General features: G+C 41.8%; 1 protein-coding gene across 11 annotated transcripts in view; it reads left to right on the forward strand.

Moving 5' to 3' along the window:
- The window catches only part of si:ch73-103b11.2 (myosin phosphatase Rho-interacting protein), a 63,370-nt gene that overhangs the window by 36,094 nt on the left and 3,529 nt on the right, over nt 1–23,747 (forward strand). For 4 of the 11 annotated variants that reach the window (XM_051939723.1, XM_022220403.2, XM_022220411.2 and 1 more), the window contains 18 exons: nt 1,301–1,853; nt 2,975–3,116; nt 3,220–3,336; nt 6,541–6,597; nt 6,711–6,779; nt 6,881–6,970; nt 10,569–10,678; nt 10,835–10,873; nt 12,785–13,553; nt 14,388–14,504; nt 15,308–19,030; nt 19,902–20,049; nt 20,140–20,245; nt 21,603–21,762; nt 21,855–21,962; nt 22,047–22,133; nt 22,249–22,411; nt 22,909–22,994. In XM_051939723.1, the coding sequence (XP_051795683.1) occupies nt 1,301–1,853; nt 2,975–3,116; nt 3,220–3,336; nt 6,541–6,597; nt 6,711–6,779; nt 6,881–6,970; nt 10,569–10,678; nt 10,835–10,873; nt 12,785–13,553; nt 14,388–14,504; nt 15,308–19,030; nt 19,902–20,049; nt 20,140–20,245; nt 21,603–21,762; nt 21,855–21,962; nt 22,047–22,133; nt 22,249–22,411; nt 22,909–22,994 (6,644 nt within the window). Of the gene's footprint in view, nt 1–1,300; nt 1,854–1,883; nt 3,117–3,219; nt 3,337–6,540; nt 6,598–6,710; nt 6,780–6,880; nt 6,971–10,568; nt 10,679–10,834; nt 10,874–12,784; nt 13,554–14,387; nt 14,505–15,307; nt 19,031–19,901; nt 20,050–20,139; nt 20,246–21,602; nt 21,763–21,854; nt 21,963–22,046; nt 22,134–22,248; nt 22,412–22,908; nt 22,995–23,747 lie in introns of those variants that run through there. The other 7 variants (XM_051939727.1, XM_022220419.2, XM_051939729.1 and 4 more) reach the window with 5 other exon arrangements.

Genomic DNA, 23,747 nt, shown 5'->3' on the forward strand with positions numbered 1-23,747 from the left:
GCTCATTTTTCACTGCAATCTAAGGTCCTGCTAGCCTAGCCGTGCTAGACAAACCACGGCAACGAATTTAATTCTCTGCCAGGGTGGGTCTAGTTACCCTCCATAAGGCTCGAGGTTGGATGCTCCTAAAAGTGGCCGAACAAATCACCATGAAGTGTAGAGTCAGAAGGCGGGCGTAACTAAGTGATGACAGAGGCGCGACGATTCTGACAGAAACAACCGGAAACAACTAGCCTAGCCGCGCTAGACAACCCACGGCAACGAATTTAATTCTCTGCCAGGGTCGACAACAAAAACGACAACAGTCGTTGAGCTCCATTAGCACTGACTCTGAATAATCTTTCTGTTAACATGTCTGTAATATACTTGAGCTTCACCCATTGACTGTATAAATAAGGCTTCACCGAACTACCGCATCCTCTGATTTCCGGCGCTCTAGGAGCCTATTTGTTCCGCTGATTGGTTGTATACTTACCCAATTGCTGCAGAGTGATTTGATAGACAACCATTTAGCCCGCCTCCCTCCCTGTGGAGCGTGCCTAGACCCTTGCGTCTTCAGAGCATGGGTCTAGCGCGGCTAGGCTAAGGTCCTGTACCTTTATGGAAGCTGTGCAACCACGGCTAGAAGGAGAGAGAACTCAAAAATGTCTTTGGTGCAGTGTAGCACAGTTATGCCATAAATCATTTTAAAATGAATCATTGATCATCAACATTTTTCCATTATACTATACTATACTATACTATACTATACTATACTATACTATACTATACTATACTATACTATACTATACTATACACTATACTATACTATACTATACTATACTATACTATACTATACTATACTTCATCCAGATTCATCCAAAAAATCCCTTTTGTCAAGTGAATCTCCAATGGCTTCTTGGTTGTGCCAAGGAGTTCAGACTTTTAGAGTTAGAGTAAACACTTTATTTTTTAGTGATTTTTTTTTTTTTTAATTGACACAGAATAAAATAAATGGATAAAATGTGATTCAAGCTTTCCAGATTTGCTTAAGTTTTCCCACTGAATAGCACGTCACACGTGAGGGCAATCTTTATATATAATATATGGTGATTCTCTCTATTTTTACAGTTTCTGACTGAAAAACTGTATGGTTTTCATGATTTATTTTTTTAAAACAACATGCCTTTAAATCCCACCAGCAAGTTTTTGGGTTTAAACATTTAAGAAAGAGTGACTTCTTAAACTATTGTGACAAACAGCGGCAGTATACAACACATATGTAACACATGTATGTTGTGACGCTGTGTCTTTATTTCAGATGCCAGCACTGTGAGCACCGGACGAAAGGTACGAGTGGAGAGCGGCTACTTTTCCCTGGAGAAGACCAAGTCGGAGCCTGCTCCACAGTCTGCACACCACCCTCAGCCACCCCAGCACCTTCCCTTGTCCACTTCAACGTCATCCTCCTCTTTCGGAGCTCCCAGTTCCAGGTACAACTCTGAATCCGAACCCCAGACTTCCCCTCACCAACCCTTGCAGGACCCTCTCCCCTCTCCAGGTGCGCTTGTTTCCCCAAGCTACTCCACCATCAGCTCCTCCCAGAGCTCGCTGGACTCTGATCCCAGCGGAGCTGCACCCGCCTGGGAGGGACACGGCGGTGGTGGAGGAGGCTCCGGTAGCATCGGCGGAGGAGGGGGAGGCAGGATCGGCCGCTCTGGCAGGGAGTACGCAGCGCTGTCAGACGTGCCTCGGGCCCGCAGGCTGACCTACAGAGAAGCTTTCCGCTCAGAGAAAAAGCGTCAAGACCTGAGGGCACGAACGAGAAGTCCTGGGAGGGAGGAGGTGGCTCGGCTGTTTGGGGAGGAGCGCAGGTGAGAATAGGTGTCACGCTCTGCAAGAAAAGACACCACAGAGATATTTTAAGTGCTTGTGATACTTTTGACAACATGAATAATAATCATTAATGAGCCACTGGTTGTTAGCTCTCGGCATCACCTTAAAACCTAAACATAGCATGCAAAGTAATTATATGAAGTTCATGCATTGCTTAAAACATCCTAGTTTCTTAGCACCACCCTGTGGCTGCTGTCCTTAAGGCACCTCTACATCTCCTGAGCATCTTTTGCTGCTGCTGCCTACCCTAGCCTACCAGTGGTTTGCCATTAATGATTCTGGGGGATTGAAGTGCACGTGTTACTTTGTTTTCTACTGGTCTCTACCTTTGTTTGCTCTTGCTACCTTTGCTAGTTTTTGTTGTTTCAATCTTTTCCAGGGTCTTCTGAACAGAGCTTCTCAGAGCTCATGCTCAACCAACCCTTCCACCCCTGTCCCAATGCTGTTCCCTGCTGGTCACCGCTGATTCCTGCTTTCTATCATTTCATCTCTGCACTGCCTGGGAGCGCACACATGCACTGTTTTATTAAAATACTTGATTGACCGTAGATACTTTGGGTGTACATGGACTTAGGGGTTCCTTCTTTCGCAGACATTAACCGGTGCAGTGCCTTAAGGTAACGCCGACTGTGTTGCCATTGCTGCTACTTCCTCAGTGCGTTTAATCCACCATCCTAGTCATTTTCCTTTTCTTCTAAGATTTATCTCTAATCATGTAACATCACTCTTGATTCTTTGGTGTTTCTCTGGATGGCTCTGTGGGGATATTAATTGCATATTTGCTATGAAATAAGTTGTGACTGTTGTCCAAAGCCTTAATTCTGCACAGAGTAAACTTAAACTGCTTCTTAAAAAATGGTTTATTCTCAGATTTTCTTTCATGTCATGCTTTGTTTTGGTTATTATGCTAGCGAATTCTGTTCCCGTTTGAGGATAATGTGCTGCATCATGATGGTGTTTAAGATCCAGCAATATAATTTACTATGTTTTTGGAATGCTGAAAAGTGCCTTTTGAAGATGTTTTGTTCATTTGCAGACTCATTTTCTGTAAAAAAAATACGGTGTATATTGAAAAGAATGGTCCTCATGTGTCTCCAAGGCGAACTCAAATCATCGGCCGGTTCGAGGAGGGTCAACATGTTGAACGTATGGACACAAGCAGCTCCAATGAGCCCTCAGTGAACACAGTGTTAACCCAGAGACAAGGCCGCAGCGAGAGGCGCTATCTGACAAGCAAACATGTATGCTGCCCTCTCGATTAATCCTGAATAAATTCAACCAGATAATACAGTCGATCTTAGAATTTACTGATTCTGATTGCTAACACTAGTTTGCTATTTGCAGGAGATGTCTCTGGATTCAGCAAAAGACCGTTCAGCCCCCGATGTGTCCAGCTCCAGCTTTGCCAACTTGAGAAGAGCCAAGTCACTGGACCGCAGAGTCACCGAGTCCTCCATGACTGTGAGTGCAGACTGCACTTCTGAAGAGTAAAGGGACATAGTGGGCTAGAAAAATCATTTCAAGGTCTCACTAAAGTAGCGCAGAGGACATAATATGCCTTCCCACATGAGAAAGCTGCCACCTGTGTTCAGTAGAGCATCAGGCTAAACCAGAAGCGCTGCAACAGATTCAACCCCAATTTTCTGCGCCGGTGACCCAGACAGGTTTTTACCTTTTCCTGTAGACCGCCTAAAGTCCCCAAAGGTTAGTTTTTTGACATAGAGAGTGCAAAAATACATTTCTTTTTTATCAATTTGGCCTGTCACAGAAAATAAGTTATAAATAATTAGGGCTGCAGTTAGCAGTTATATTCATTGGGGCAGCATAGTGGCTCAGTGGTTAGCACTTTCACCTTGCAGCTAGAAGATTCCCGGTTCGCGTCCCGGCCTGGGATCTTTCTGCATGGGGTTTGCATGTTCTCCCTGTGCATGCGTGGATTTTCTCCTGGTACTCCGGCTTCCTCCCACAGTGCAAAAACATGCTGAAGTCAATTGGTGATTCTAAATTGTACGTAGGTGTGACAGAGAGATTGTTTGTCTCTATATGTAGCCCTGACTGGTGACCTGTCCAGGGTGTGTCCTGCTTTCACCCCAAGTCACCTGGGATGGACTCTAGCCACCTTGTGACCCTAATAAGGATTAAGCGGTGTATAGATATATGGAGTCACAGAGTGCCAAATCAAAATATAAATAAATAAATAAATAAATAAATAAATGTGGAAATATAAAGAGAAATAATTTAAAAAATAAGTGTGGAAATATAAAGATAAATAAATAAATGAATAAATGTTGAAATGTAAAGACAAATAAATAAATAAATGTGGAAATATAAAGAGAAATAAATAAAAGGAAAATTTTGTCTTTTACTTTTTCTGTTTTTCCTTTTATTTATTTATTTATTTCTCTTTATATTTCCACATTTATTTATTTATGTATTTATTTGTCCTTATATTTCCACATTTATTTATATTTTGATTTGGCACTCCTGTGACTCCATATAGATAATGGATGGATTAATCTGTCATTTATTCTCCCTAATAATTAGTTGTTTGGTCTATTAAATGCCAGAAAATTTAAAAAAAAAAATGTCCATCAGTATTATCCAAAGATCAAGATGACATCCTTTTCCAGAACTTAAAGATACTCAGTTCATAGTCATAGAGGATAAACCAGAAAATATTCAAATTTAAAGGGCGAGAATCAGAGAACTTTGACTTCTTTTCTAGTTATTTACCTAATCACTCAAGCTGATGAATTATCAGAATAGTTCATGATTAAATAAGCCTTCTGAACCACAAAGTTTCTATCCTTTTTTTTTTTTTTTTTTTGCTTCTGTCACTTTTGTACTCACTGTGGGCTTATTTTTCACTGCGACAAAAAGCCCTACACCTGTGCAGTACAATAAGTTATAATGTCATACATTGCAAAAAAGAAGCAAACCAAAAAAAAAAACCCAACTGAATAAGAAAAAGTTGAATTAGTTAGATTCTTTGTTTTGCAAAAATTGAAAAAAACTGGAATCAACATGTACAGCATTTTTCCAAGTGCTCACAGATGTTATCAATTCTAGAATAAACTGGTAAATGTGAATACTATAGATTTTTTTCTACTTAGATTTTTTAATTTGTTTCCTTACTTTTCTCCTATTTGTTCTGCTTAAACACTGCCTGCAGTTCAGCCGAAAAGTACCAGAATTTTTATAACTGAGTCAGTAATGGCTTCGCCGCTGTGCCGATTAATTCAGAAGTTTTTGTTATTCACAGAATCTGGGCCATGCAAATGGTTAATTTTTAAATGACGCATGTTGAATAAAGAAAACAATCTAACCATGTGAAATATAATGATTTTAAGTTATATTTGGTTAAATGCTCTGACAAAGCAGCACGTTAGCTCATAGATGAATTAAAACCCCAGTTATTTTTGTTGTTGTTGTTTTAGTTTCTGTCTCTGATAAAAACATTGTAAATGTTGCCGTTTGAAAATTAATAACTTTTCAAACTTTCTGGCAGGTTTCAGTATTCAGAAGGTTTGTAACTGATTAATGATTGCAGCTCTGTAAATAATAAATAGATATTGCAAGATAATACAGTTGTTATTTTTTTCATAAATGCAAAGAAGTGCACACGTTTAGAGAAATTAATAAACAACAACTAAGAAATAACTGTAAAAGTGAACGGGAATGGCATGAAAGCATACGGATGAACATACTGATGCTCTCTAATCTTAATAATCATCCAGACTGCTAAATGATATACACATGATCAGATGAATTGTGTAGGCATTAGTGTGAGCCGCCCTGCTTAGGAGAAAGAGAGTGTGTTCTGGTCAGACAACAGACACGTTCCAGTTGAGCTGCATGCATGACTACATCTAGGTAAACTAGTTTTCTTAATTTGCACAATTAAAGTGAAAGCTGCCTTGGTGTTGATTAAGGTTGCACTGGGATCTTCCTGAGCTCTGACTCCTACCAGTCTGATCTGTGGTCTGTTCAGGGACTGATCCGGTCAGCGTGTGGTTGCTCTCTGAGCTGCAGCTGCCAAAACCCCCTCCCACCCACTCAAACACACACATGTACACACCAGCGCCACCACCGCTACTGATGATTATAAATAGCAGGCACAGAAGCAGCCGCGAGTCGTGTGTACGTCCCCGAGACAGACGGACAGAAGCAGATTGTCAACATAAGAAGTGAAGGCAGTTAGCCATCAGAATGACTCTCTGCCAGACGGTGACTCCTCACCTGATGAAGCTCAACAAAAACAAGGTACTGCAGAGGGAACAGAGGCCAGGGTTGTGGACCAGCGGTTTGCTTTGGAGTCTATAAACAGACCTGAGCTTGGTTTCGATGTGCAGCAGTTTGTGTTTCACAGGGAAAGTCCGGCTCCCGCCAGTCAGTCTGTGTCACTAGAGCCACGTATCGGTGCTTCTAATCCCTCAGCTGAGGTGGTTATCTAAATGTAAACAAATGCACATAAATGCAAGAGCAAGACTTCAGTTATATTCAGATTACATCAGGGATAAAAATGCGCTTAAAGACCACTTCTAATATGGGGATGAATTAGTTGAGAAAAATGAAATTCAGTTATTTTTTTTCCATTAATGTGCCTGATGTTAAGACATGTATTTTTTAGTAATACAGCATCTCTGTGATCTGTTTTATTTGCAGCCGGATCTGCTGAACTTCAAAAAAGGATGGATGACGAAGCTGTATGATGATGGAATGGTAATTTGTTTTCAGTAGCGGGAATTTCTGCTTCTCTCCCTTGTTGAATGAATAAATTAGTAAGAGAATAATTGAAATTCAATTAATGCTTTTTTCTTTTTTTCTTTCCTCAGTGGAAGAAACACTGGTTTGTCTTGACAGACCAGAGTTTGAGGTACTATAAGGACTCAATTGCGGAGGAGGTGAGACTTGTTATACAAGTGGTTTGTTTGAATGTTTAAATTGAACGATCAGTGCAATTTAGAAATAATTTGATGTGACTCGTTGTTGTTTTTCCCCTCAGGCGTCAGAAATGGATGGTGAGATTGACCTTTCCACATGCTATGATGTCAAAGAGTTCCCTGTCCAGAGGAATTACGGCTTCCAAATCCTGGTGAGTGTTGATTCTTCATGTCATCGATTGTCCCGTGGCATCCGTCACGAGTGAAGACGAAACTCATTGTCTGCACAGTTCGGCCCCGCCGTCTCCTGCCTCATATCTATAAACAGCCTTAGTCGCCATGTGGTGCAACTTTAGGTATCAGGTTTTGCCATTTCTCTTCCTGAAACGCTCCTTTGTCTGTCACGAAGGATGTCACTTGACTTGGCATCTCTCTGAAGGACTGACATCATTGCGCTCTAAATCTTCTCCAGCCTATGCGGCCTTCATCCTGCTCAATATGTTTACCTAACCTGCAGATTTATTTCTCAATAACACCCACAGAGGAGGCAAAAAAAGAGTTTCCATAAATCACTGACATTGCACGGGTGTTGCTGTGAACAAGACAGCGCTTTATTCATATTATCCTTTGCCCGTTAAACATTTTTAGCACCCGTTGCTGGCAAAATACTTAGCAGACTTATATAGATGCTTGCAGTGCAATTTGATGTTAGTGGGGCTTTTGTTCCTGCTACATATAGATTTAAACCTGCCAAATTAATCCTACAAGAACAGGAGCTACAAGGTCAGATCTTTTGTTTACGTTCAAGTGGCATCCACAGCTATTTTCTGGAGGAAGTCAGAAATAGAGTAGTCGAGGGGATCGTTGTCTCTTTGGCTGAGAACAACACGGGTTTGGTGTCGAGAAATTAATAACTCCAGTATTTATATCTACTCTGTGCACCACCGTCAGACTGGATGGAGCTGTTGTCATTAGCTTCGCCTCTGTGGAGAGTTAACACCATTTTAAATCCTCATACCTGTACTGAAGCACCCGGTTCCTTAAACTCCATTACTATGGTCTTGTAGCCTAGCCGCGCTAGACAACCCACGGCAACGAATTTAATTCTCTGCCAGGGTGGGTCTAGTTACCCTCCATAAGGCTCGAGGCTGGATTCTCCTAAAACTGGCCGGACCAATCACCATGAAGTGTAGAGTCAGAAGGTGGGCGTAACTAAGTGACGACAGAGGCAAATTTAATTCTCTGCCAGGGTTGACAACAAAAACGACAACAGTCGTTGAGCTCCATTAGCACTGACTCTGAATAATCTTTCTGTTAACATGTCTGTAATATACTTGAGCTTCACCCATTGACTGAATAAATAAGGCTTCACCGAACTACCGCATTCTCTGATTTCCGGCGCTCTAGGAGCCTATTCGTTGCGCTGATTGGTTGTATACCTACCCAATTGCTGCAGAGTGATTTGATAGACAACCTTTTAGCCCGCCTCCCTCCCTGTCGAGTGTGCCTAGACCCTTGTGCCTTCAGAACATGGGTCTAGCGCAGCTAGGCTAATGGTCTTGTAGAAGTCCTTGTTAATGCCACTAGAGGTCTCCATATGTGAGGCTTATGTTGCATACATTGCACACACAATAAAGCAGAGTTTTTGAGTGTAAAATATTGCTTTTTCAGAGAATATTTCTACTGCTGGATGTCTGATGGCATGTCTCCAAAAAATGCAATATAGTGCAATTGTACGCGTTAAAGTGTTCGATCTGTCTCAACTTGGTTTTAACACCCCACCTGCAAATTTGAAAGGCATTTTATCTTCAAAAATTGCCAAAGTTACACAGTTTATTAGAGCTTAAAACTGTAAAAACAAAAAGAATTGTGAAATTTGCAACTTTCCTACCGTCCTTGAACTACTCATCGATAACTTCCATCCATCCATCCATTCTCTATACACCGCTTTATCCTCATTAGGGTTGCGGGGGGGTGCTGGAGCTTATTTCAGCTGACTCAGGCGAAGGCAGGGGACACCCTGAAGCTTAAAATTTTTATGTTTTGTTGAAATAACTTTATTTTGTGTGTTTCATTTGAAAACATTCCAAAAATAAGGTGTTTCCTTTAAGCAGATTCTGTAAAAGACAAAGAATTCTGCATTTCTTTTTGCAACCATGAACATATTAGTGATTCAACCAACACGCATGTGACAAAAATTCAGTGACTGTTCGGCTGAACTTCAGGACACAGAGGAGATAAATGTAGAAAGAAATTTTAAAAGAAAGTTGTAAAATATCTCATGTAAGTAGAGTCACCTTTCATTCATGGTATTGGTAACATCATGGAAACATGTTTATAATAATGTAGTGATATTTGCATGTTGAGTGTATTTTTTCCCCAATTATTGTAAAATGAATAATTTGAGAAATTCAACTTTCATTTTTTTCTTTTCTTACAATTTATGTCATTATAACTTTGTTATAATGCAGGAAAATCTTTTTGAAGTCTCACTACATCGAACCATCATTGTGCTGTTTTTCCATAGATGTGTGTGACTTTATATTGCAGTAAAAATAAAGAGTGCAATTTTTTTCCTCAAAATCCTCCTCCACCCAAACCTGCTGCTCATTAAACTGTATTTATGAAATTTTTTTTATTAAAAGTAGCACACAGATTATTTAAAATAATTGTGGTTTATGTAAGAGATTAAATGTTAAATCAAAACTAGTTTCTATTTTGCCTTTTGTTGATTAAAACGTAACATTTGTCATACAATGTCCTGTTCATCTGCTGCTTCATGGAACTCTGCCAATTTCACACTTTGTAAACACAGTCAAGCTACTCAAATTTGTAACAAAGCAGCAGACCTGAACCCTGTAGAGAACCTCAACAACAAACGTTGATAGAATTTTTTGGAAGTAGTGGACTTATCTTTAGTGTACAGATTTGAATAGTCAGTGTGCTGAATATATTGTGTCGGGCTGCACAGTGGTACAGTGGTTAGCACTGTTGCCTTGCAGCTAAAAGATTCCCAGTTTGTGTCCCGGCCTTCCTGGGATCTTTCTGCGTGGAGTTTCCCTGTGCATGCTTGGTTTTCCGGCTTCCTTCCACAGTCCAAAAACATGTTCAGGTTAATTGATAACTCTAAATTGTCCGTCGGTGAGAATGTGAGTGTGCTTGTTTGGCTCTATGTGTAGCCCTCTGATAGACTTCCCTACCTTCACCCTAAGTCAGCTTGGATAGACTCCAGCTCCCCCGCAACCCTAATAAGGATTAAGCGGTGTATATATAATGGATGGAGGGATGATTATATCGCACATCGCACACAAACATCCTCTGTTTTGTGCAGATGGTGTTAAAACTGTGGGTGTTAAGACAACCTCAAAATACAGACACTTCTCCTCCACAGTGCGTCATTTTGATGCTTTCTTGTCATTCATTCAAACTTCATTCAAGCTCCGTGTAGTTCAACAGCTCGAACTGCAGCAAAATAGTGAAGCTGTGGATGTTTTTTCTGTCACAAAAGTCCGTCTTTTTTGAAACGGTCGATATAAAAATGAAGGAAACGTGCAATAAATTAGTGAAGAAACTCTGCAAGTCTAAATGTAGTGAGGATGCAGCTCAATGATATGTAATTCACTGAATATTTGTCATTTCTAATGGTTACAACAGGTGAAAGAAGAGGGATTCATCTCTGAACTGACGCTTGCTGTATATATGAAGTTGATTCCTTGAGCCTTGGATGTAAACTGTCAGGAATATTTTACATTGTCCAGGAGTTATTTTAATCGACATGTCTCTTAAATGAAATGCCTGTTGTGTTTTCAGTGTAAAGAGGGAGTGTGCACGCTGTCAGCCATGACCTCTGGAATCCGTCGCAACTGGATTCAGGCCATTATGAAGAATGTGCGACCCACTATCGCCCCCGATGTCACCCGGTAATACCCAGCGAGGATTAACACCAGCCACCAGCAACAACAACAACAACTGCTTTTTCCTCACTTTATTATTTAAGCTCCTGCCTCCTCCTCACCCGCTCTTTCTTTCTTTCTCTCTCTGTTCCCCTTCAACCGGTATTTTCAACCCACTTCCAGGAAAAACATCTCTCTGAAACTATCCGTTCTGAAGCCCAGGTTGGAGTGCTTGTGTGTTGAATACCCCCCACCCCTTTCCTCCTCCAACAGTGATGTAATTGCTCAGCAATGTCAGCCCCGGCGTGTTTGTCGTCCTACCGTGTGTCATGTGATTATTGAGTAATGTTTCCCTGCCAGTTATGCCACTGTGGAGGCACACACACACACTGCAGTCGCATCAGGATACTAGAATAATCTGCCCAACACCACAGACGGATGTTAATCATCTTTGCACTGTGACTGTCCGCTCAGTTGCTTTTAGAAACGAATCACAACTCAAACACAGAAGGAGACAAAAGTTAGATAGAAGAGCTGCGGTTTGAAGATCGTTTGACTCTTCCAAACTCCAAATTTGCCTTAGGATGTTTTATCTAAAAATGTTGTTTTAATTTTATAAAACAAAGCTCACGCAATACTATATTCATACTCTGACACGGATTTACTGACTCAACACTTTCCTCTCCAAGGTGAGGTGTGGTATTTTAGGTATTTCTGCGCCTCGCTGACATCTCTCTCATTCTTGAGCTCTGTTGCCTTCTCATTTTCCCTTTCCCCCTCTTCACACTTCCACACATGGTTAAAAAAAGGATTATTCTGTCAGGTCACTCTGCCCTTTAACACTTTGAGGGCACATCAGTGAGCAGTTTACTGCAAACACATTCTGCACATTAGGCGACTTCATAAATTGCATTAGCATAGCGAGCTAAAGGCAGCCATCTGCCATCAGGCTTACCTCAGATCATGAACGCCAAAGCTGCTTTCAGCCCCACTGTCTGCCTTATAAATGTTTCACTGTCAATGCTATGCTTTCACTTGGATCCGTGCCACTGATGTTTATCGTGTTTCTGTGTCAGGGTATCTGCCGGTCTTAAAAAGTGGGAGGAAAAAAGTCAGCTATAAATAGTTTTTGTGTCTGATCATGTTTGGGAGATGTTAATTCTCAAACCTCAAAACCCATCTGCAGGTTTAGAGGGTTTGTCGTCTTTTAAAAATTGCCGAAATATCACTTCTTATCAAAGCTAAAAAACCAAAAACAAAGAAAGAAGTTTAACTTTCCAATGGTCCTTGAACTACTCATGTGCGATTTTGGATTCTGTCAGAAAACTCCAGCCAGATCTAAGCTTCAAATCGTGATATTTAATCAAAATTGCTTTATTCTACATGTCGTATTGAAATATTTATTAAAGGTAAATTTTTGAACAAGCCAAATTCTGTAAATTACAAACACTTTTGCGCTCCTCATCTTAAATAAGACGTCATTAGCGACTCAGCTGTGACCAACAGTCACATGACAAAAATTCAGGGACTTTTTGGCTGAACTGCAGGCAGTGTTTACAAAGATAAAGTGGGGTGGGTGCAATAGAGGATTGTCTTTGTGTGGCCTTGGAGTTAGCACCATCAGACTTACAACACGCACAGTTGCTATTGGTTTTTAAAGTGAAAAGGGAGCTCAAGGCTTCACATTGGCCAAGTGTCAAATTTAGCAGACTTAAAACTGGAGTAGGCCGTTTCTTAGGCTTCACTGGGGGAAAAGAATCACAAAATGATCTGAGGAGATTAGACACTTCCTCTTTGTTGAATTTTTATACTTTTTTGATTTTTGATTTAAATTTGTCTTCTGCTTTTTCATCATACTTTTAGATTTTTTTCTGGTATGATGGTCAATCATGTATTTAAATTGCATCTAGGCTGCATTAAAAAGTCTTTAAAGATGTTATATTTAACCTGGTTGACCCTGCAGAAACCCTGGAAATGCACCGTTTATCGAAGCTGCACTAGCAGAAATGTTGCTGTGTTTCTGTTTTGTCCAGCAAAGCTTCACGTAGTAGCTTGAGCTGATGTCGCCATGTTCTGTTTAAAATCACCTATATACTATTATTTTCTTTATTTGTTGTGTTTTCGTTTGATCAGATCCATCCCCGATGAGAAGATCAAATCTCACGTGATGCTGGAGCCGTGTCTGCAGCCCGCCCCTGAGCCAAACGCTGGCCCTGAGGTCAACAAGTCTGACGTCCACAGACAGCCGGGCTCTGCTCCTGCCTCCGAGCCCCGGAAAAGCCGAGTTCGTGAGCGCAGACGAGAGGGACGCTCAAAGACTTACGACTGGTCTGAGTTCAAAATGGAACAGACAGAAAAGCCTGTAAAAGAGCGAGCGGGCACCATTGACCTCAGCTCGTCCTTCTCCACAACCTCCTCCTACTGCTCTCCCTCTTCTTCGCCTTCTTCCTTAGCGTCCTCTCCTGTCTCTACCTCCTCCATCCAAACCTCCTCTGTATCAGGTGCTCACCCACCGTCCGCAACAGAAGAGGCGGAAAAGGAGAATGTCAGGAGGGGTGTCCCCCCTCACAGCGCCACCAGTGCGACTCACATGCCAAATACTGTTACTGTTACTGTCATTTCAACGCTAAATGCGACACCATCGGTGCAGCCATCAACGCCTGAAAGCCCAGAACAAGGAAAGATGGAAGTAGACCATCCTGCTGCCATGTCTTCAGAGAGAGAAGACAAGAAGGGCAACAGATCCCCAGATGTTCAAGTAGAGATTGAACAGCGATGGCATCAGGTGGAAACGACACCGTTAAGAGAAGAGAAGCAAGTACCCATCACCACAGCTTTAGGAAACTCGAGTAACTCGGACAGATTGCCTGCTCATGAGCTCGCTGCGCTGCTAGACAAAGAGGTATGTTCATTCACTCTGATCTTACACAGTCCAGAACATAAGTAGCTGGACAGTTTTTGCTCTTTAGGCTCCATGGTCAGTTTTTTCTGTTGAAAATTACGTAATTGATGAAGCATTTAAGTGTTGAGTCATGGCTTTAATTTCAATCAATTTACAAAAAATTCTGGTGGAGATGCTACACAAAGTTTATGAACTCAAAAGTTAATAGACAGATGTACACAAAGTCAGACTAAATTAACAGTTTTTAAATCCTTTTGCAGTCAATGACCTCTTGTAGTTGTGGATCCGTAGATACTAGAAGATGCTTCTATAGCTTCCTTGGTGATGCAGAAGCATCTTGTTTTCACGTCTTTCTGCATTTAGTCTGGTCTGTAGAAAGTGGAATGCTGTTCAGTCAGATTGAAAACAGGTGATTGCCTCAGTTGTCCAGTATACTCCACTTGGAGAAGCTCCTCAGTTACTGTGCCTGTATTTTTAGGGTTATTTTAGTGTCGAGTACGCAGAGCACCCCCATATGCATCTACATTCATGTCTTTTTTATACAGTTTGTAAAATTATCCAGCAAGGGTTAAAGGACAAACAACTGAACTAGAGTCATAAAGAAATCTAGTATTGTGTTTATTGATGCTGACATATGCTGCTCCAGTTGCAGATGGTGTAGCATATAGATACAGAATGTATCGTATTACGTTTGAACCTTTGTAATTGAGCAACTATGTGTTCAAAGGTATATGAAGGCCAGAAAATGTATTAATGTCGAAATGCCATCTGGCCCGCTTGTATTTATGGTGTCAGAACATCATGTGCCATTCACTAATTTTTTGTTCTCTTCAGTTGGGACAGAAGCAGAAGGAGCTGGACCGACTACAGAAGCAGAACAACCTTTTAAAGGAGCAACTGGAAGATGCGCTCGGGAGAGAACAAAGTGCCAGAGAGGGTTATGTACTGCAGGTACCACACTCACCATGACCAGACACCATGTACAAATAGCATCGCAATGTGAATTTTGACAAAGACAGAATGTTGTTAAGGTTTGCAGGATACAGTTGTATATGTGTATTGTTCAAAGACGTACATTCTACAAACCTTTACCACAGTACTATGAACATTTTCCATATGCAGTCTACTGGTTCATGACAGATCAGATGTATTTACAGCTACTGTAACATGTAAAAAAATCTACTAACAGGTGTGGGTGCTTATTCTCTGAAACTGATATGCATGGTTGTGGTGTTCTTAGCATGAGTTTTCACTAACTTTTTTGACGGAGTTTCACATCTCCTGGGAAAATAAGTGATTTGATCAGATATGCTCAAGGTAAGACACTTGATCAAGAAGCCTTGCGCTGTGCTTTTTCTCTCTGTTCATGTGTGTGTTCTTTCCCCGCTTGATTTCCGCATGCTTTGTGTTTCTGAACTGCATGCTTTAACTAATTGCTTTATTTACGTTGTCCACTTTAAAGCCATACATTAAAATTCCAATACATTGGTTCTGTTTTTTAGTTTCTGAATCACTATTGTAGTGACCCATTGTTTTTTTGGTTGTTATTTTGTGTCTGGGGGTGGGGATGAATTCATCTTTCAGTCTCCTAGTGTCCTCTGAAAAAGCACAGTGGAAGCTTGCGGGAAAAAAAATTGATAACAAGAAAGGAGAAAACTTATTTTCCCGGTAGCCTCCGAGATGTGGTTCTCCGTGTTTGGTAAGGGAGGTAAAGTCATGTCATTAATGAAACCGTCTCATCAATCTTTTTCAAGAGTGCAACACCCCCTTCCTCCTCACCGCGCAAAGTGCCATGGCAACACTTGCACGAGCTTAATCAAGACTTACAGGGCGAACTGGAGTCCCAAAAGCGGAAGCAAGACATCGCTCAACAGCAGATCCGGTCATTAAAGAGAAGTTACACTGAAGCCCAGGATGCTGTAGACCGGCATGAGAATGATATTCAGGCACTGCAGGCTAAACTTGCATCTGCAATGGCTGAAATCTTAGCTAGTGAACAGGCTGTGGCCCGAATGCGGAATGAGCTCAAGCTAGAGCAGGAGCGCTCAAAAGAACAGGAAGTGGAATACAGCCATGGTGAGGCCACCTTACGAAGCCAGCTGAAGGACAGCGAAGATAGACTCCGTGAAGTCGAGGCCAACCTCCTAGAGAGAAACCAGGCCCTTCGGCACTTAGAGCAGCAGCAGGCCCTGCAAAGAGACCACATGAGGGAGATACAGAGGTTGCAGGAGAAGCTGCAAGAGGTGACTGCTCGACTAAATGCTACAGAAGAGGGTCAGGCACTGAAGGAGGAGCGCCTGAGGAAGGAACAGAGCAGCATGCAAGAAAGTTATGAGAGGGAGAGACAGAATCTGTGTCGAAGATTAGCTGAGACTGAAACTGCACAGAAGGAAACAGAGGACAGGCTGTTGGAGGCTGAGCAGCAGGTGGAGGCCTTGTTAAGAGGAAGGCGAGCTTCAGGAGGTAAAGAATGCAGAGAGGAAATGCTGAAGTTGCAAGAGCAGCTGGCCCAAAAGACCAACTTGGTTGAGTCGCTGAGGGAAAGTGTGCGCAGGCTGGAGGAAGAAAAAGGCCATCTCACATGCCGCTGTCAGGAGCTTCTCAACCAGATCGCAGAAGCCGACCGTGAGGTGAACAAGCTCCGCAATCGCCTGGAAACAGAAGAAGCTGATTACAGCACCCTGGAGCACTCTTATGAGAGGGCTACTCAGGAGTTTCAGAAGATGAGCCAGTTCCTCAGAGAAAAAGAAGAAGAGATCCGGCAGACAAAGGAGATGTATGAGAGGCTGGTGGAACGCAAGGAAGAGGATCTAAAGGAGGCACTTATAAAAATGACTGCACTTGGCAACAGCTTAGAGGAAACGGAGCAGAAGCTGCAAGCTAAGGAGGACCTTCTTTGTCAAATGAGTCAAAGCCTCTTAGATAAGGTTGAGCCTTGTACTGCTGAGAAGGAGCTGAAAGCCAAACTGGTGGTTGCAGAAGACCGCATTGCAGAGTTAGAACAGCACCTCAACGCCCTGCAGCTGGGATATGCTGATCTGCGCATGGAAAGGCAGCAAATTCCAGAACAAACCAAGAAGGGAAGAGTTAAAACATCATTCTCCCTGTCATCAACCACAAAGCAATCCCTTTCTATTGACAATACAGCCAAGACAGAGAGCTCCCCAGATGATAAGGAGTCTCAAGCTAAGAGACCAAGGATCCGTTTCTCCAACATTCAGTGCCAAAAATACATCAGTCTCGAGGGCCTGGACTCTAGCCAGGTGAGCAGTAGCTTTGTGGATGCAGGGCAGAAAGATAAGCAGGACACAAATGAGGACATTGAAGGAAACCCCCCCTCAGATATGTCATTCACACACTCTAGTGACCCAGAGAAGTTTATCTCCATCATACACGCCCTAGAGACTAAACTGCTAGCTACTGAGGATAAGCTAAGAAACCTCACACAGAATCTAGAGGTGCAAAGATCCAACCAAGCAGAGGATATCTCTGAGATTGATCTGAAAATGACAGATAAGACAGAGAGTAGTGATGGAAGTGGGATACAGAGTAGTTCTGCCATTAAGCATTATACAGAGGCCCTGGTATGTGTGGAAAATAGTCGAGAGAAAGTAAGGACTATTCTCAGTGGCTCTCATGAGACCACTGATTCACAGCTGCACTCGTTGTCAGAGATAGAGAATGATTTGTTCAACGCATCGCTGCACATTCGTCAAGGGCAAAAGACATTGGAGGAGCAATCAACAGCTGTCCAACAGAATCAAACCCCAGAGACCACAGATAAAGATGCAACGCATCTCTTTGCCAAAACCTTGTCTTTTGAGGCGGTAGTGTTGAACAAGATGGCTTTGTTGATACAAACCTCAAAGTCTGACCTCCTACAAGCTCTTGCAGAGATATGGGAAGGCATAGAGCATATCAAAAGGAGCGACAAAGATTGTTTGGCTATAGTTTACGCCGATGTCTTGACCAGAAAGTTGATATTAGAAAGTGCGTTCTGGAAAGAACTGGAGAAAGCTGAGACAGATGTTGCTAAATCCAAAGAGGGAAGTGTAGTAGCTGATGTAGATGTCGATGCCTCGCTTGTTTTTAACACCGTCATTAAAGCTGAACTAGTCTACTCGATTCAAAATCTTAAAGTTTGCTATGAAGAGAAATTCAAAATACTGAAAAGGGAGTTGACTGAAGCGCACAGTAACCTGCATCAAAGGGAAGTGGCTCTGAAAGCAATCATTGAAGCTTCCAAAAGCCCTGATCTAAAAGCTGTAATAAAAGAAGTGAAAAATAACTTTGGGTTCAGTAAACAAAAGCTGGCTGACATCCGTCCCCCTGAACTTGCCCCCTACATGGAGCAGATCGAAACGGAAGAAGCTAGAAACTTGGCTGAGGAGATCGTAGACAGACAGTTGGCTGCAGAAATGCCATCTTGTGGTGTTGACTCTGTTCAGTCGCTGCAGAATGCTCATGAGAATCTGGCCAATGAGCTTCAGAGACAAGCAGCAATCCTCCATCAGTACGCTCAAGAGATAGAAAGTGGCGGAAACCATCCTGGATTGTCGAAAATGATCCACGCTCTGTTAGGGCACCAAACTTCTCAAAACCTCACCAGTACCTCTCTTTGTATGCGTGAAGCTCTTATCCAGGCTCAGGTGGCGTATGTGGCGTGCAGGCTGAGGGCGATGTATGAACAAGAAATGGGCTGGTGTAAACAAACCAGTCAGAACATGGATGCTCTTGTGCAGCAGCACGCCCGCAACGTCACGGCAATCCAAGAGAAATACGAAGCATCTTTGCAAGAGGAGCGCCTGAACTTCACGCAAATGGTGGCCACCCTCCAAAAGGAGAATCAAACGCTGAAGAGTGAGATCAGCAAACGTGTGAACCAGCTCTCCCAGCAGCAGGAGCAAGCGACACTCCTGGAGCAGCGTTTTCAGAAGGAGGCAGAAGAAATGAAGCAGAGGCATAAAAAAGAGCTGAGCCAAGCGGAGCAAGGCCGGGCCTCGACGGAACTGGCCCTCATGGAGACGGCAGTAGACAGTCAAAAGAAGCTGGAGGTTCTCCTGGGAGACATGGACTCTATGGAGGAGCAGCATGAGAGTGACGTGAGGAAGCTGGAGGAGCAGTTTGAACAGAAGATCTATGAGCTGCAGCATATCCACAGAGAGGAGATTGAAAAGTTGCATTCCCAGTATGTGGAAAATGTTGAGTGTCTCAAAGAATGGGACAAAAAAGCCTTCAAGGGCTCACCTTCACCTGCTTGTGACGAGGCTGCGACACCAATGGAGGAGGAGGAGCAGGGGAAGGGGGAGGAAGCACAGAAGATGTCAGAGGTGGACTCCATGGTGCTTCTGAAGGACCGAATCCAGGAGCTGGAGACTCAGATGAATAGCATGAGGGACGAACTGGAGAACAAGCACCTTGAAGGAGATGTGGCCAGCCTGAGAGAGAAATACCAGAGAGACTTTGAAAGTCTTAAGGTTTTTTGCTCTTTCATTTTACCCTTAGTGAATTTAGAGACTTCTATTTAAAGAACAGAGTAATAGATAAATAGTGACGTAGTTAAGTAACCTTTTCACGTTGGCTCTTCATTCTACTAATATTAACTGATGATTTGGAATTGGGAAATGATGTGATTTGAGATTACTTGAAATTTTAAAACAGTTTTTTTTGCAAACTGAAAGATGTCTCACACTTATTTGTTGATCCCCTAATGCTTCCTGCATTACTGCTGCAGCCCCATGGAGTCATGTGAACGTGGAAATCTTATATTGATCTTAGCGGCAGCATATTAGAAGCGTAATGCAATTAAGAAATAGTACTGAACTATAGTAAAAATAAAGATTTTTTGTTTTGGTAAATAATTGCAGCTCTTATTGACAGGACAAATCATTTGCTGAAACTGCATGTTGCTGTGCACACTGAGTAGAAGATGTTTGTGTTTAAGAAGTGTAAGGTTTTTCTATAGATGGTACGGTGTGTGTATAAACACTGATTTTGTGGAGCAGCTTGGGACATCCACTTTAGTAATGCCTAAAAAATATCTGACCGTTTTCTCACTTTTAAAGTTTTACTCAAATAAACACACCATTTCCCACTTTCCGTTACAGAATAAAATAGTCTGTCAGTCAAAAATAAACCTTTGCTGGGCTAGAACTTTACAGCTTTAACTTGCTCTGTTACTAACATAGCTGGGATTCAGAGCACAAAAATCTTGCATGGCTTCTATCACTGATTTGCATGTAGGCTAGTGAACTACTACCAGATCTTACACTGAAACTATAGTCACATAGGTGGTAAATGCGAAGGTATTTTCATGTTGACAGATTATTGGCCCTTTCTTCCCTCTAGGCCACATGCGAACGTGGCTTCGCCGCAATGGAGGAAACACACCAGAAGGTGATTGAAGACCTCCAGAGGCAGCATCAGAGGGAGATTTCCAAACTCATGGAAGAGCGGGAGAGACTATTGGCCGAGGAGACCGCTGCCACAATTGCTGGTAAGACACTGCCTTAGCACCCATAAGTGTTATGCTTTTAACAAGACCGACATACAGCAATTCAGTATTTGTGTTCTATCTTTATTGTAGCTATTGAAGCTATGAAGAATGCACACAAAGAGGAACTGGAAAAGACCCAGCGCTCCCAACTGAGTGGACTGAACTCAGACATTGATGAACTTCGCTTGCAATATGAGTATGTTTTACAATAAGAACATAAAAACCTTATATATGTGGAAAAAAAAAACTCATGTTAGTTTGACTTTTAGTCCCAATTTTAAAAATACAAAAGATTAATGCCTGCAGCAATGAAAGTCAGACCTTAAAAACACCCTAGCGGAGGGGCAAAAAACCTGTGTATTAACCGTGTGTAGCAGTGAGGTCAACTGTATGTGCTTGGTTTTAAGAGCTTTCTTCAAAAATGAAATGATTTTTGGGGAAATCACCATCGTCATGAGATCAAAGGATCATTTTTTTGTTGAGAAAACCTTGAACACATTTAGGAATAGGGATGTCCGCATCAAGCTTTTTTTTTTTTTTGCCCTGATCTGAATCACTTAATAGTTAGTATCAGCCAATACCCAATACCATGTCTGAGATAAAACACACATCAAGTATTCTACATTGACTGTACTATGTAGTTGGGCCACCTGTGGATCCTCTTACTGTTTTAACTGAAGCAGCCAGAGGGGGCAGGTACTTGATAGTAAGCAGAGAGCCTTAAAGGGGAAGTTCGTTTTTTTTCAACCTGGGGTCTGTTTTCATATGCCATTTCATACATGTGAGTGATGGAGAAATGAATTTTCAACATAGCTCCAGTATTTAGCCAGGCAGTCAGCTCGTCGGAACGAGATTTGCTTTCTAGCGTCCTGAGCTTTGTATACAGACCACAACAAAGAGCGATCGCCAGGTAATGTGGAGGTTTTCGTTCACTTCTCATCTCTAGTATGTTGTGGGACACTCGTTGAGACTATCCGAGCCAGTCAGTGTGGGGAAAAAAGCACGTTAGGGCGGACTTTGACGCGGGGGGGCCTCTTGCCCCATACTTTTTGCTAGCTGAGCTGCTAAGCTGCCTGCCTGGCTAAATACTGGAGCTATGTTGAAAATTCATTTCTCCATCACTCACATGTATGAAATGACATATGAAAACAGACCCCAGGTTGAAAAAAAAACGAACTTCCCCTTTAACTACTTCTGGCCAAAAACGTGTATTAATGCAAAACACGTTCTTTTGTCTCGATGACACATACAGTAGCTGCTTTCATGGCCTTAATCTTGTGTGGTTTTGTGAGCATTGTCAGCACATGATCCAGTGAAAGTGAACTGAATCTATGTGAAGACCCAAACACTTCCTGATTGACATTGCTGTACCTCCTAAGTTCAACACTCAAATGTACGATGCATGTGTGACAGCGGCGGGCTTAAATGTTTGGGCTTAGTTTCTTGCTGACACTGATTGGATCAAAAATGGCCTTGTTCGAGCTTAGGACACCCGTGTTGAGGAAACATCAAATGAGAATTCAAGTTGATGTTGTGGTGATGTTTCTGTGCAGGGAGGAGCTGCAGTCCATCCAGAGGGAGCTGGAGGTGCTGTCAGAGCAGTACTCTCAGAAATGTCTGGAGAACGCTCACCTGGCTCAGGCGCTGGAGGCCGAGAGGCAGGCCCTCAGGCAGTGTCAGAGAGAGAACCAGGAGCTAAACGCTCACAACCAGGTCAGAATCCACATACAGAACCTGTGCATGTACTGTACACACAAAGACTTTATTTATCCAAAGGTTAAAATGCAACTTTTTGTTTCCAACAGGAATTAAATAACCGATTGACTGCAGAGATCACTCGGATGCGCTCCTGTTTCAGCGGTGAAACAGCTCTGTCACCACTTACCAAGGGCAAAGATGTGTATGAACTGGAGGTATGTTAAAACACACACGTACACACAGACAGACAGACACACGGAATTTGCCCTTCAATCTAAACGTTTCTCTCCATGTTGTAGGTTTTGCTGCGAATAAAGGAGTCAGAGATCCAGTATCTTAAACAGGAAATCCACTCTTTGAAAGATGAGCTACAGTCTGCTTTAAGGGTGAGCAAATTCTTTGTCTTAGTGCAAACAGCTTGATGAAGACTGCACTTCTTCATGTCTTCTAATAGCATTTTAAAAACTGAGGCTGCATGTTAACCACCTATCATTTTACTAGGACAAGAAATATGCCACAGACAAATATAAGGACATCTACACAGAACTGAGCATTGTGAAAGCAAAGGCTGACTGCGACATCAGCAAACTGAAGGAGAAGCTGCTCATCGCCACCGAAGCTTTAGGTGAGAGGACTGTGGACGGAACAGTCACATCTGGATATGGTAAGTAGAAAACACTGAATTCATTTTCTCCATGTTATGTAACCCTCTGAGGCCCTTCTGAAAACTGTTGTTGCTTTTTAAAAGAAGTTTTATCATTTTTAAAAAATTGTGACACATAAGCAGAAACTGCAAATGGAAAGAGTTCAATTTCTCAACGGCCCTTGAACTAATAATGTGCGACTTCTTGTTCTTTTACAAAACCTTAACTGAATGAAGAAACTGTTTGGGGTTCAGAGGGTTAATAAGGCATATAATGAGAACTGTTATTTTATTTTTTACATATAATTCTCTGGAAAATGGTACACAAAAACAGTTTGTTGTACTGCTACTGTTTCTGTTGTATAGATTTTTATTTAACTTTGATGTTGCAACTGAGCTTTAGTCAAGAAGTGTATCCGATGTAGTTTGCAATTTTGTAATTTCTCCAGCTGAAAAATTAAACAAAATTGTGATGCTTGAGGTTGATGATAATAATTTTGACTGCATTTTGTTTTTAGATATCATGAAATCAAAGAGTAATCCAGATTTCATGAAAAAAGAACAATCATCAAGTTCCAAGCAATCAAGAGGTCTAAGGTCAAAGGTGAGTGTCAGATTTAATGAAAATGTTTGTCTTTCTCTAGTTAGTGTCATTTTTTTCTGTATTGTACAGATGTTACTGGTTTAAATCGATGGACTGCTAGCAGCGGTGAAAGGGTGGTGGGTTAAGTGTTGATAACACTAGATGGCAGCAGAGTGCTGCTGTCCTTAACTCCATGTGCAGTGAAAGAACTGCAGCTTAAGAAAGACAGCTGAACAGCTTCACTTAAAATTTTTGCCAAAGTTTGAAAAGTTTTCTTCAAGTAACAGCTCGGCCTGTCAAAGACAAATTAGTAGTGCATACACATGTTGTTCAAGATGTAAAGTTATGTTTTTTTTTGCACAGAAGATGATGCAGAAAAAATGCTCGAGGTAATTTAAAAACTGTCATTAGAGTTTCTCCAACAGCTCCATTCTCTGCCATACGTGTAGCACATGTAGCAGAGTCCATAATCACAGTTGAGCAGAAGGTGGTGCGGAGTCAAGTGGTGTCTTCATAGTAAGCTGCTAACTAGTTTGTAAAATGCATTGCTGGATAGTTAATAATTAATTGCTATAAATTTTCCCTGTCAGTAATACTTGATACATATATAGTATGTGCATATGTTTTCATATTTATGAATGATATCATCCCACATATCAATAAAGGATTTTTTTTACTCAATAAAAATTGCCGTCTGCCCCAAAAGTCAAAAATTACTTGAGCTCTAAAAATAAAATAAAGTAGTTTAAACACAACAATAAAAGCAAATTGTGA

Source organism: Acanthochromis polyacanthus, chromosome 19, assembly GCF_021347895.1.
Source record: "Acanthochromis polyacanthus isolate Apoly-LR-REF ecotype Palm Island chromosome 19, KAUST_Apoly_ChrSc, whole genome shotgun sequence".
NCBI classification, from domain to species: Eukaryota; Metazoa; Chordata; class Actinopteri; family Pomacentridae; genus Acanthochromis; species Acanthochromis polyacanthus.